The 13,119-nt window shown below is 39.3% G+C and overlaps 1 protein-coding gene across 1 annotated transcript in view; it reads left to right on the forward strand.

Moving 5' to 3' along the window:
- The window catches only part of LOC121855492 (golgin subfamily A member 4-like), a 107,610-nt gene that overhangs the window by 43,732 nt on the left and 50,759 nt on the right, over positions 1 to 13,119 (forward strand). Inside the window, exon 14 of the mRNA XM_042350468.1 lies at positions 131 to 214. Within this exon, the coding sequence (XP_042206402.1) occupies positions 131 to 214 (84 nt within the window). The remainder of the gene's footprint in view (positions 1 to 130; positions 215 to 13,119) is intronic.

Consider the following 13,119-nt stretch of genomic DNA (forward strand, 5'->3'; position numbering starts at 1 on the left):
ATGGAAGTTTTAGTGTAAGTTTGTCTCTAAAACTTTACCAAGACCACTACATGAAGGTCTAAATATAAATAGTATGTTATGATTGGCTTGTAATTACTGCATGTATAATATTTGATGTTTTTAATTGCAGGCAGAAGAAGCTGAACAGAGAGGCTCAGGAAGACTCGATCAAAAAGACGAAGGAGGTAGAGCTTACTTGGGAAGAGAGACTGAGGTAAGTAAGAGTTTTATTGTGTGTACTGTAGTAAACTCAGTACTGTACAGTGGAGCAAGGTTACCTTCTAAATTCCCTCGAGATAATCATACATTCTCATGATTCTTAACAGTTGAATGGGAAAAATTAGTTTGCTTATTTTGCAGTCAATGATCTGTGGTAAAACATCCATTACTGTTAAGCAATATGTTAATGAAAAATACATAACAAAGCATGTTTTCCAATTAATGTATTTGTATTATCTAAATATACATTCCTGACCTAAAATTCTCAGCTCAGTGATATTAACATAAAATACAAATTGACTACAAATGATATATGCTGTATTGCAAATAATGTACATTACCTGTATGAATTGTGCAGTAGAAGTGGTAAAGTGTACAGTTAAGTCAAGTAAACAGTTAGAATATATTTATCAATAGAGGATACAAATTACCTACAATATTTCCTGCCATATGAGGTGCTCCCCTAACTTAGCAGGAAATATTAACAGAAAAAAAATTAGTTTCTTAAACAGGCAGCGGCTTCCTCAATAGTGCTCAGTTTGGTTTGCATCTTAAATTACCGTAGCTAAATGCTTCCCCTGTTGTTTCTTCCTCCCAGAGGAAGAAGTACATTTTGTCTGGGGGTTAATAGAAGTTATAGTTTTAAAAACTCACATATCATCAGTGAAATACAACAGACAGTGACTACATGGAATCTTTGTTGTGTTTTATTGGCATTTGTTTTCTACTCCTCCAAACACTCACTATGGCTGTGGCTACAGCATCAAAACTTCAAACTTTACCTCCAGGTCAACATTTTTACAATCCTTATTTTTTTCTCCCAACAGAACAGGCACCACTAAGCTTGATATATTTACAGGCATAAACCCGATCAGTAAAAAGTTTCTGTTCCTGAAAATCTTTAGTAAATTGATGTTTCATATTTTGGAGCACATTTTTCTCAGCTGAAAGCCAACCTCATCACAGTTTCTTTATTACTGGATATCATGAACAGGAAATTGAGTTGAAATAAAAGTATAAAATTATGTTTACCACAACCAATAGTGTGTTTGGACAATTCCACTCTCCCTTCGCTAGCTTAGCTTAGCAGGTCTATGGATAATTTATTGGCCTTTCTGAGTAGTATTAGGATTAGTAATATGGTCCCTGGACTAGGACGACATACAAAATAAATGTATTCTATTACTATAAAAGACCCTAATGATTACTCCTCAATCGGTGTGTAGAACAGGGGGGATGATATACAATTGTTTAACAAAAAATGTGACCCAAGGATGCATGTGTTTATTTTAGGAGTTTCTCTACTGCAGGATATGGGATAGTATCCCTGAGGTGCTAAGATACTGTAGTTAAGAAAGGTATTAATGGAAAATAATGATGCATTGGGTCCCACATCTAATGGATTTTGAGGTTTTATTTGATTTAGTTTCCATAATGGGAGGTTAAATGGCTATTATTTGGCTCAATTTATGAAACGTAACATTTTCTTTTACAGAAATCTTGGGTTTGCTGATTCTCTAAGTGCAAACTGCCGATACATTGCTTTACTCAACATGATAAAAATATCGTATGTACGATTTGAATGTGGTGTGACTAAACTGACACAGGCGGTGCATGTACAGTTAGGAGTATGAAATTGAAGAGTGAGTTGTAGACCCCATACTTACTGGATGACTAATCTTATATGCATTGACAGCATGAGGTGTGTGAAATATGGCACTGTAAATGATCACGTAAGTGATTCTTTGGTTTGATTATAACTTCTAATATTTTCCTTATCCAATCTGCTAATCTTAGTGCTTTAACTTTTGTAGACCCACAATATAACTACAGTACAGTACTCTCATAGTTCTCTCATTCCATATCATCTTTACTCCTTAAGAGTATAACTTGTATTCCAAATTTTCCTCTGAACTACTGTCAGCAGAACAGGGATAGAATTATTTATCTGGTTTATATTCTCAGGTAATGTTGAGACAGTGAGATATATTTGAAGTTTGGCAAGTTCGTTGTTGGGTTTTACTGTGGTCCTTTATCTGGCTTCTTTGAGACCGGGTTTAAGGTTTAGATAGAATTTCCAACTAATAATTCAATGGTTTGTGAGTGTCTTTGTGTGTACAGCCCAAAGAAGGCTTATGAGTGTGTTTTAGATTCTTCCTTTATAACAACCTCTCAGAATTTATTATTATTTTTTTATGAGGTCAGTGGCTAATACAGGTTGTACCTCTCTAGTCTGGCATTCTGTGGTCCGGAAACTCCCATGGTTCGGAACGATTTTAGTTTTTCCAATAGGTAGGTAGGCAACTTTTTTCTTTTTTTTTTATACTTATCTGAATAATTATTATTGTTATTATTATTATTATTACAGGAGTATTAAATTTTTGTCCCTCAGGCCCCAATGTGGGTCAGTGACCTATGCCCGGGTGGGCTAACCCCTCTAAAAATACAAAACAACAAAGCCGCGGGAAATTAAGGTTTGTTTACATCCCACAGTTGCTTCTCTCTGCTTTTGTCTATACAGAGCATTTTAAAACCCTTCAATATATATGAGCAGTAAGTAAGGCTTTCATATTCTTATGTAGAGTAATGTATAGAGCCATACATGTGCGCACTTACATACGCCAAGAATTCATTTTTTCTTCTTTACCATTAATGGTTAGCTACCTATATTGTTCCATTTATTAACATTAAATAACATTACTTCAAACAATCATATTAATTTTTTTACATTAATTTTACTACAGCTACAATCAGGGTCTTATTGTCTTCAGTTTTATAGAACCAATCAGTCACTGATTTTGTAAGCATTAACGAAAACAATGCCGCAGCCGCCTGCCTCCCCGTGTTAATATTCCACGATATTAATGAATTGTATTGTTCATTTTGCACACACAAACATTAATTCAATAAAAAATCAGAAACATTAATTAAAATATATATGAATGGTAAATAAGTGTTGCTTTCATTTTATGTAGAGTAATGACGATAAGTTTCACATAGACCACACATACTGATCTCCTTTTCTTTCATTATCGTAGCTACTTTATTGTTCCATTTATTAACATTAAATAACATTACTTCTAACAACCATATTAATTTTACTACAGCTACAACCAGGGTCTTTTTTCTAGTTTTATATGTAGAACCAGTCAGTCATTGTAATCAACTAAAACAATGCTGTCTCATTTCCTCGTATAATATTCTACGATTATTAATGAATTGTATTGCTCATTTGCACACATAAACATTAATTCAATCAAAAAGACATTCAGTAATAATCAAAATGAATCTTTTGTACATAAGAGAAATGACGCTTACACGTGTTGGCATCGGCTTGGAACGTTGGTGGGCCGCTCAAACCCATCGAATTCGAAGTTTCGCCTTCAAAATTTTAAACTGTTTGTTTTTTGTTGAAATAAAAAGCTTCAATTAAAAACTCAAATTTGAGAAGCTACTGTACGACATTTAACCCTTCAATATGTCTTCAAAGAGACCATGAAGTAGAGAAAGTGGTGCTAGTGCTTCCAAGCGTAAGCACAAGTCACTATCTATCCAGGAAAAGGGTGAATTTCATGGTCCAGTCATGGTCCGGCACCGGTCAGGTCCCGAGGTTGCCAGACTAGAGAGGTACAACCTGTACTAGGTTTCTGTTCTGAGGAGCTCTACAGACTAAGGCATACTTGGTGAGAGTGATCTGTTTGTCTCTGGACTGGTAATCGACCAAAGGAAATTCAGGATTCCTAAACCTAAAGGAGCATCAGACCCCCCCCCCTTTTTTTTTTACTCTTAGCCAGGTTAGGTTTTGGCTGATGGTTCTGCCCTCTTATGTTAGGTAAAGGTAGCTCCTGCCACTATCTTTCCATAGTAAGGGTGAGTAGTCTATGTGATGGACCAAAAGCTTGTTTCATTTAACTGGGCTTTATTTTCAATTTCAGTATCAGGGTTCTTATTTGACATACAGTATATGGACTACACATATGACCACAAATTTAATGATGCTACAAAACACTGATAGTGTAACAGGTACACTGTAGATGAAAAGTTTAAAACCCCTTAGATAACTGAACAAAACTGTGTGATCAAAAACTAAAGACAAAGCCAATGGTAATGTTTGGGCACAGTCCCCTTCACTTGCAGGTCTACAGGGGCTGGCCAGGTCTATAAAATGTGGCAGAACTGTGTTCGTTTGTGTTGTATAATGAAACTAATTGTTCCCTTGTTATATATCATCATTATCTCACAGAATTCTGAAATTAACCAAAGGTATGAAAATAAGAAGGGTTCTACCAGTGTGTGTGTGTGTGTGTGTGTGTGTGTGTGTGTGTGTGTGTGTGTGTGTGTGTGATTTTTGTCTCTGCAAAAATATTTGACGTTTATATTCAAATTATGCTGTCTTGCAAGGATTCCAGCAATGCAAATTATATTTTGCTAACTTCAGTCTGTGATATTATATAAGATAAAAACTTTAAGCCTAAAACCACCCAACCCTGACTGGGAAGATGGGGGTGATGTAATATGTTTGACAGTTGATGCCAAGGTCTAGTGCTTATTTATTTATCTGTCCTTAAGAGTGACTTTAAGTTTTCTCTTATAAAATGTCACTCAACAGACCTGGGAGAATATAATTTACATTGCTGGGATTCTTATAAGATAGTGATTAGTTTGAATATAAACATGCTATAGTTTGCAATAGACATAAAAATTATAGTATTAATTAGTACACTTTATTACAAAGGGCTAAAATTTTATCTCTTGTGCAAAATATATGATGTCTGGATTCAAATTATTCGCTGTCTTACAAGGATTCCAGCAATGTAATTTATATTCTGCTAACTTTAGACTGCTATTTTATGTCAAGTTTAGTCACTTTTATTGGCCACAAGAACCTTACCCTATTTTTCCCATTCATTACATGTAATTATATATTGTGATTTAGTACATAGCGAACATCCTTGGACCCTATCTCCCGATATATCCCGACCCTACTGTACATTGTTTAGGCAGGCCGACAAGTTCAAGGGTTCGTGGCAACACCCACGATCCAAACACTGGCATCTCATTGACTACATCATTGTCAGAGAAAGTGATCACTGAGATGTCCTCATCACCCGTGCCATGCGTGGCTCAGATCACTTGACACTGATCATCGGCTCGTCAGAGCCAAGCTCTCACTTCATGTTGCTCCAAAACAGCGAAGGCAGCAAGTCTCCTGAAGAAGTTTTAACACTAGCCTGGAGGATCCAGCAGTAGCACATGCTTTCAGAGAGCAGCTTTAACATGGGCTGATAAACAACCCAACAACAAACAACCCAAATCCCAGTGCTGAATGGGATATTCTCGACACTGTCATGACAAAAACCTGCAGAGACCTCAGATCGAAAGAATACACCAGGACTGGTTTGATGAAAATGGCCCAGCAATCAATGTACTGCCAATGATAAACGTGTTGCTTTAACTGACTGGCAGAATAACCCTCAGTCTGGGACCAAAGCTGATACTCAAGAAGAAAGCGGCGGCCCAATGGAAACTTCGCAATCTGAAGAACGACTGGTTTGTAATTAAAGCATGTGAAACACAAAAATTTGCATATCAGCACAGGATGTGCAAATTTTTCAATTCCACTAAAACATTTTATGGGCCAATCACTCCCCCTCCGCTCATTCAACGGTAACTCCATAATTAAAGATGATGAAGGCCTCCTTCAGCGCTGGAAAGAGCACTACCATTCACTGTTCATCCAAAACACCGATTTGGATGTCCTGACTACCCAGCAGGTCCCTCAGCATCCAGAGCTGACCCACCTCAGCTGTCCTCCATCCCTGGATGAGGTATATTGCCATCAAACAGATGAAAAATAACAAAGCCTCAGGGCCTGACTGACTCCCAGCAAGGTGTATAAAGCAGGGGGACCTCTGCTTACCAAATGTCTCCACTCTCTCCTGAAGAATATATGGAAAAGGCAGACCGCCGGATCTCGCTGCTGTCCATACCTGGCATTAATATCACCCTAGTCCTCTTTAACAGACTTCTTCCTGAGGCGGAAAACTTCCTCCTAGAATCTCAATGTTGCTTTAGACCGTCACGTGGCACCACTGACATGTTCTTTGCTGCCCGTCAGATACAGGGAAAGTGCAGAGAACAGCGTCATGACCTGTACTTGGCTTTCATCGACCTAACCAAGCTTCCTCAACTCGGTCAACAGGGTAGCCCTCTGGTGGAACCTCAGCCATTTTGGCTGCCCATCAAGATTCATCGCCATTGTGAGGCAACTCCACGATGGCATGAACGACAGTGTCCTGCACAATGGCATCCAGTCTGAGTTCTTCCCTATCCAAACAGGGGTTAAACAAAAGTGTGTACTGGCATTAACCCTCTTTTCCATTTCCTTGCTCGTGCCAGTGCCAATTTAGCCAGCGGTGACATTGAGTACCGGATGAAGGGTCTTTTCAACATTAGATGACTCTAGGCAGGAACAAAGGTGTCGGCCTCTTCCATTATTGAGCCGCATGCAGTTGACCTCACCCTTGTCGCTCACACTGAACGCTACCTACAGGAGATCCTGAACATTCGCGCGAGGTGCCCTCGCCTTTCGCCCTAGGTGAACGTATGTAAGACTCTGATTCTCTTTCTACCTGTCCCCGGTTCAGTCACACCTCCACCAACCATCCAGCTTAACGGTGCATACCTCTCTAATGTTACCCACTTTCGGTATCTCGGCTCCGACCTGTCCATCACTGCGGACATCGATGAAGAGATTCAGCATTGATCAGATGTGCATCTCAAGACTTTGGCAGACTCTGAAACTGCCTCAGCTGTAGGAGCTGAAATTATCTACAAAGTTACATCGATATCGATCAGTGATCCTCCCACCTGCTATATGGCAGCGAGACATGGGTCACATACAGGAGGCACCTCAAGGCACTTGAAAACCTTCACCAACGTTGTTTACGTCCCATCCCCTGAGTTCGCTGGGAAGACAAGAGAACAAATGCCAGTATTCTTACTGACACCAACTGTAGGAGCATAGAGGCTACTATTATCCATGAACTACTAGCTGGACTGGCCATGTTATAGTGTTATACACATGGATGAGAGTAGACTGCAGCAGCTTTTTACAGTCACCTAAAGAATAGTAAATGTAATGCTGGTGGACAACTGAAGAGGTATAAGGAGAGTCTTAAGACAAACTTATGTACCAAATTGATCACCTGGGAGGACATTACTCACACCGAATTTTGGAGGATCACCATACAAGAAGGTGTCAATACTTTCGAAGTAGCCCGACTGCATAGTGAGGCAGACAAACCCCACCGAAAGAAGCTGCCGCCGCCCATCCCGCACTAGATGTAGCCCCTGTGATCAACCCTGCCGGTCCTGTATCGGCCTCCTTAGTCACCTCAGAACTCACCAACGGGGTACATCCGTAATAAATCATATTGTATCACAGCTGGATGATCGTTATACTCGATTCCGAGTGACAGCAAAGTAGTAAGTACACCAGTAGTGTGTGTGCATGCGTGCGGGTGGGCGGGCTGCTGATAATTAACGTTTTTTTGAAAAAGTTCTGCAGCCCGAAGGCTGAAGATATACATTGGACATAAATGACTTATTTCTTGATTAGAGAAAGGTAAAGGAACATACAGTGAACATACAGATTAATGTAGGTGTTGAACAGCAAACATGTAGTGGAGTAATTCCCTCCCAGATGGTGTTAGGATGGACCTCACGTGGTGTAGTAGCATCAGATGGTGTTATGAGGGGCATCACATGGTGTAGTAATTCCCTCACAGATGGTGTTATGAGAAACCTCACGTGGTGTAGTACCTCACAGATGGTGTGATGAGGGACCTGAAGTAGTGTAGTAACTCCTCACAGATGTTGTGAGGACCTGACGTGGTGTAGTAATTCTCACAGATGGTGTTAGAGTGAGGACCTGATGTGCTGTAGCACCTCACAGATGGTGTTATGAGGACCTGACGGTGTAGTAATCTCTACAGATGGTGTTATGAGGGACCTGACGTGTGTAGTACCCCTCAGATGGTGTTATGAGGACCTGATGTGGTGTAGTACCTTCACAGATGGTGTTATGAGGGACCTGACATGATGTAGTAATTCCCCACAGATGGTATGAGGGACCACGGTGTAGTAACTCCTCACAGATGGTGTTATGAGGACCTGATGTGGTGTAGTAATTCCCTCACAGATGGTGTTATGAGGGACCTGACGTGGTGTAGTAATTCCCTCACAGATGGTGTTATGAGGGACCTGATGTGGTAGTAACTCCCTCACAGATGGTGTTATGAGGACCTGATTATGGTGTAGTAATTAGTCACAGATGGAGTTATGAGGACCTCACGTGGTGTAGTACCCTCACAGATGGTGTTATGAGGGACCTGACATGGTAGTAACTCCCCACAGATGGTGTTATGAGGACCTGACGGGTGTAGTAATCCTCACAGATGGTGTTATGAGGGGCACACGTGGTGTATTAATTCCCAGATGGTGTTAGGGGACCTGACGGTATATAACCCTACAGATGGTGTTATGAGGACCTGACGTGGTAGTAATTCCTCACAGATGGTGCTTGAGGGACCTCGGTGTAATTCTCCCAGATGGTGTTATGAGGACTTCAGGTAGTAGTTCCCCACAGATGGTGTTATGAGGGACCTGACGTGGTAGTAATTCTCACAGATGGTGTTATGAGGGACTCGTGGTGTAGTAACCCTCACAGATGGTGTGAGGGACCTCGTGGTTTAGTAGTTCCCTCACAGATGGTGTTATGAGGGACCTTGACGTGTGGTAGTAATTCCCCACAGATGGTGTTATGAGGGACCTGACGTGGTGTAGTAATTCCTCACTGATGGTGTTATGAGGGATGACCTGGTGTAGTAATTCTCACAGATTGTGTTTTGAGGGACCTCACGTGGTGTAGTAATTCCTTCACAGATGGTGTTATATGAGTGAGGTGTGGCCCGGCCTTCCTATCAGTGATGGATTAACACATCCCTGGTTGTTGTTGGATCTCACGGGCAGTTATCACTGGGTACCTGGGACCTCACTGTGTGAAGCTGTTACTGTTGAGTTGTTCTCACTGACTTAAGAACTGTTCACCACTGTTCACCTCTGTTCAACACTGGTTTCATTCCTTTCCAAATGAAATTGTAACTTCTGGCGAGAACTTGTTGATATTCCGGTGGGAGGAGGGTTCAGTGGAGGGAGTTCAGATGGGCCAACTTAACAGTTGACCTGGCTGCTCTAGAGGCGCTTAGGTACGTAATTTGACCTTCGGTGGTCAAGGATTGTGTGTGCGTGTGTTCATTTGTCTGCTTGAGAGAGAGAGAGAGAGAGAGATAAATAAGGGTGATGGTTAACATACAAGTCATGGAAATAAAAACAATATTTCTCACAGTAACATGACAGCCTGCTACGACAGCCCCTCTTAGGAATGTGTGCAGACATGCCAACATCCAGAAGGGAGATTTGCTGCCAAGTTTTATATGACCTTTTGTTCTCACTGGTTACAACTTCTGTATAAAATTATTCTTGGATTCACCCTACAGAATATAAGACAAGTATAAGAGTCATCAGAGTGAATTTCAAAATGTTTAAACAGCAGGGTCCTCGGTTAATGAGCACAATTCTTTCTAGAAGGTTGCTCGTTAACCGAAAAACTCGTTAACCGAAACCATTGTTTCAATGGGTTTTTGGGTAATTGGTTCCAGCTCACCGAAAAGCCTAAATTCAACAAAAAGGTAGAAAAGTACACATACTTTGAGGTGTGTATGTGAAGGCTCCTGGATGATGATGGGAATTAGAATGGGGGAGGAGAAGGGAGAAAGAAGGCATTGGAGTGAAGAGAAGGCATTGGGGTGGAAGAGAAGTCACCCCATGGTGCTTTCACCCATAAAATTTTAGTTCACTTGGTGTAATTCAAGATTATTTTCTTAGGTCAACACAAACATATTTCAAAATGACCAATAATTTGACTGGAAACAGAAAAAAGCGTTTATGTTGAAGAGTCCCAAACAGGATGTTCTTCCTCTGAACCGATAAACAAACTGACGACAAGCTTGGTGTGTTTGAGTGGCTGTTTGGCGTGCAAAAAACTAGTGTCCTGTACTTCAATTATGTCAATAATTGTTAAAATGATAAAAAATTTAATATAAAACTTTAAAATTATTGAATAGCACAACCTTCTTGATATTTACTAAATAAAAATTTAAGCCCAAAAACCGATTACTGTATTGGCGGACTAATACTACAGCTGGTGAGCAGCCAAATGCAGGCTAAAACATGTTAAAAATTGTATAATTCGTTAACCGAAATTTTTTAGAATCAAGTGAAGAATCTTATGGAAGGTAATTGCTAAATTTCGAACCGAGGCGTTAACCGAGGGATCACTGCACAGTATTTGCTTAACTAGGATTTAACTTAATCTTGTGATTAAGTTAAAAAAAGCCACATGTTAAGGGTTATATAGATCTTAATGATAAAGTTGTGTATTGAATTCACATATTTTAGATTATAAACATTATAGAGAAGAGTTTGCGTGATATAATAACATGTTTTGGACGATGTATACTGTACAGTATTGTAGACATGAAGTAGCAAAGGAATTCGATCTCCATAGACAATGATGATTTCTAGTATAGTAAACAACTACATTTTCTCATGAACGGCCTTATGTACGTTCCTGAAATAATAATGATCAAAGTCATTGACACAAACAGACAGGTGAATATATATAAACATCATAAGGAAATGAATTTATGACATTATGACAATAGTTTTTTTAAGCGGAGTACTGTCAGTCGTTGCTTTTAATATAAAATGCCCTTTTCTCTGGAAAATTAAATAGCATGTTTAAAGCGCAAAGATAGTCTATATTACTGAGAAAATGTATATAAGACGATTCATAACTTACGGGCCCAATGTATTTGAAGTTGTAAATATTCTGTATATTTACACCGCTGAACAAATAAAATATCACGTAATAATATAACATAACATTACATGATGGGAGGTGGGAGGTTTGTGGGAATAAAGTGACATCCAACGCGACAACAAGAAACATATACTATGCCACCGCCTGTAAACTATTTTTCATCTAAAATTTCTTGTTTCTTATGTCAGTTATGTTATCTGTGGCATTCTAACCTAATATTTAGGGTCACAAGAAGTTAAAATCTCACCCAGGTGGTCATAAATATATCTCAGTATGGTACTGTATGTCTTAATTTATGAATCCAACCCAACGAATTTACTTCTGGCTTCTACATTTCCTAGTGTGTTATACAGTAAATTTATTGTACCCTGTTAAAGGAGCAGATTGTCATTTTTAATAATTGCCTTTGCAGGTACAGTCATGTCAAATCAAATCAGTGAACTTTTTTCTAATGTTTTGCTGGATTTTATTGCTTCCTTAGGCTGACAGTAGAGGTAGGGGTGAGATAAATGTTTAAAAAATAGCCTCTTATATACTGCTCATGAAGGTATATTTATGCAAACTACAGGAATAACTGTGCTGCCACCCCACGTCCTTCAACCCTCAGTACTCTACTTATTACCATAATATGGTTTCTCCTACCCAGTGAATTTTCTGGATCTTCATAGGCTAGTTAGTTCAGAACACCAGAGAATTAAAAATAACTGTGATGAACAAGTGTTGGTTGTAGGGTAGCCAAGTCACGGAGGCATCCAAAATAATCTTGTTTGTGTCCTTTAGAACTCTGCTAACCAGGAACTGACTATTGTACAACAAATGTTTACTCTGACTCCTCCGCCACTGTACTAGATGTGTTCTGTGGAAAAGATTGTTGAGGTGGAAGATCATACAAAGGTGTCATCCTTGCTCTGTGGTTGTCATAGTTTTTCTGTCTTGATGATATCTGGGCTATTATTAATGTGTGTGTGTGGCGTGTGCGCGTGTTAAGCGCATGCAAGGCGCATCCCAATGCAATTTCAGGGGGCTTTATAAGCATTTCATCAAAAGCATCTTCTTGATCTGGCATTTATGCATGATGTATATATAAACTACTGTATCTCTTCTTTCTGAGTCCTTACAGAAAAGGGATATTACTTTAGTTTATACAGAAGCAGAGAATGCCATTAAGGAAATGAAGTTCACATCAGTAACACTGGCAGATAACATTAAGATTGTTTCAATCAATCATGACCAGTTTTTAACCAGTATCATAAACATTATCAAATAATGGATATTTACACCAACTTTTCCATGAACCAACTGGGTCATGACCTGGTACTTCTAACTCCAGCTGAGATAAATCCAGGCTTTGGACAAAATAAAATAGAGTCCCTTTGCAAACATTTCAGATTGTCATTTTTAAAAAAATAATCACAGCAAACAGAGACATTATAGACAACTGTGGGCAACCATTTCTGAAGCCTTAAAGTTATCCCTCGCAGTTCTTATGAATGTGAACGAGGCTTTAGCAGCATGAACCTTATTATACGAAAACGAAGTCTGGGATGTTAATCAACCATGTGACAAATCTTCTATTCATTAAACTTCATGGTCCTCCAATTCAAACTGGAAACCAGGCAACTATGTACACAAATGGCTCAGGTGTCCTTGTTCTGCAACTGATACTCAAACAAGAGTAGCCAAGTCCAAGGAACTCACTATGGTGGAAGTTTGGAAGTTCTGTTAATAAGTTCTCCAGAAGTTCAAAAGTTCAAGGTGAGCCAAATAAATAATTTTAAATTTTATCGTTTTGAAACTGTTGTATCATGATAAGCTACATATCACCACTATTATGGGTACAATTATGCATGTACAGCATTGTATATGATTTGTAGCCCACAAAAATATCAGGTAGTAAATGAGTTAAAAAGGGCTGGGAACAAACCTCTGTTTAAACATTGACCATCCAAATTACA

Source organism: Homarus americanus, unplaced genomic scaffold, assembly GCF_018991925.1.
Source record: "Homarus americanus isolate GMGI-L3 unplaced genomic scaffold, GMGI_Hamer_2.0 scaffold48406, whole genome shotgun sequence".
Lineage (NCBI taxonomy): Eukaryota > Metazoa > Arthropoda > Malacostraca > Decapoda > Nephropidae > Homarus > Homarus americanus.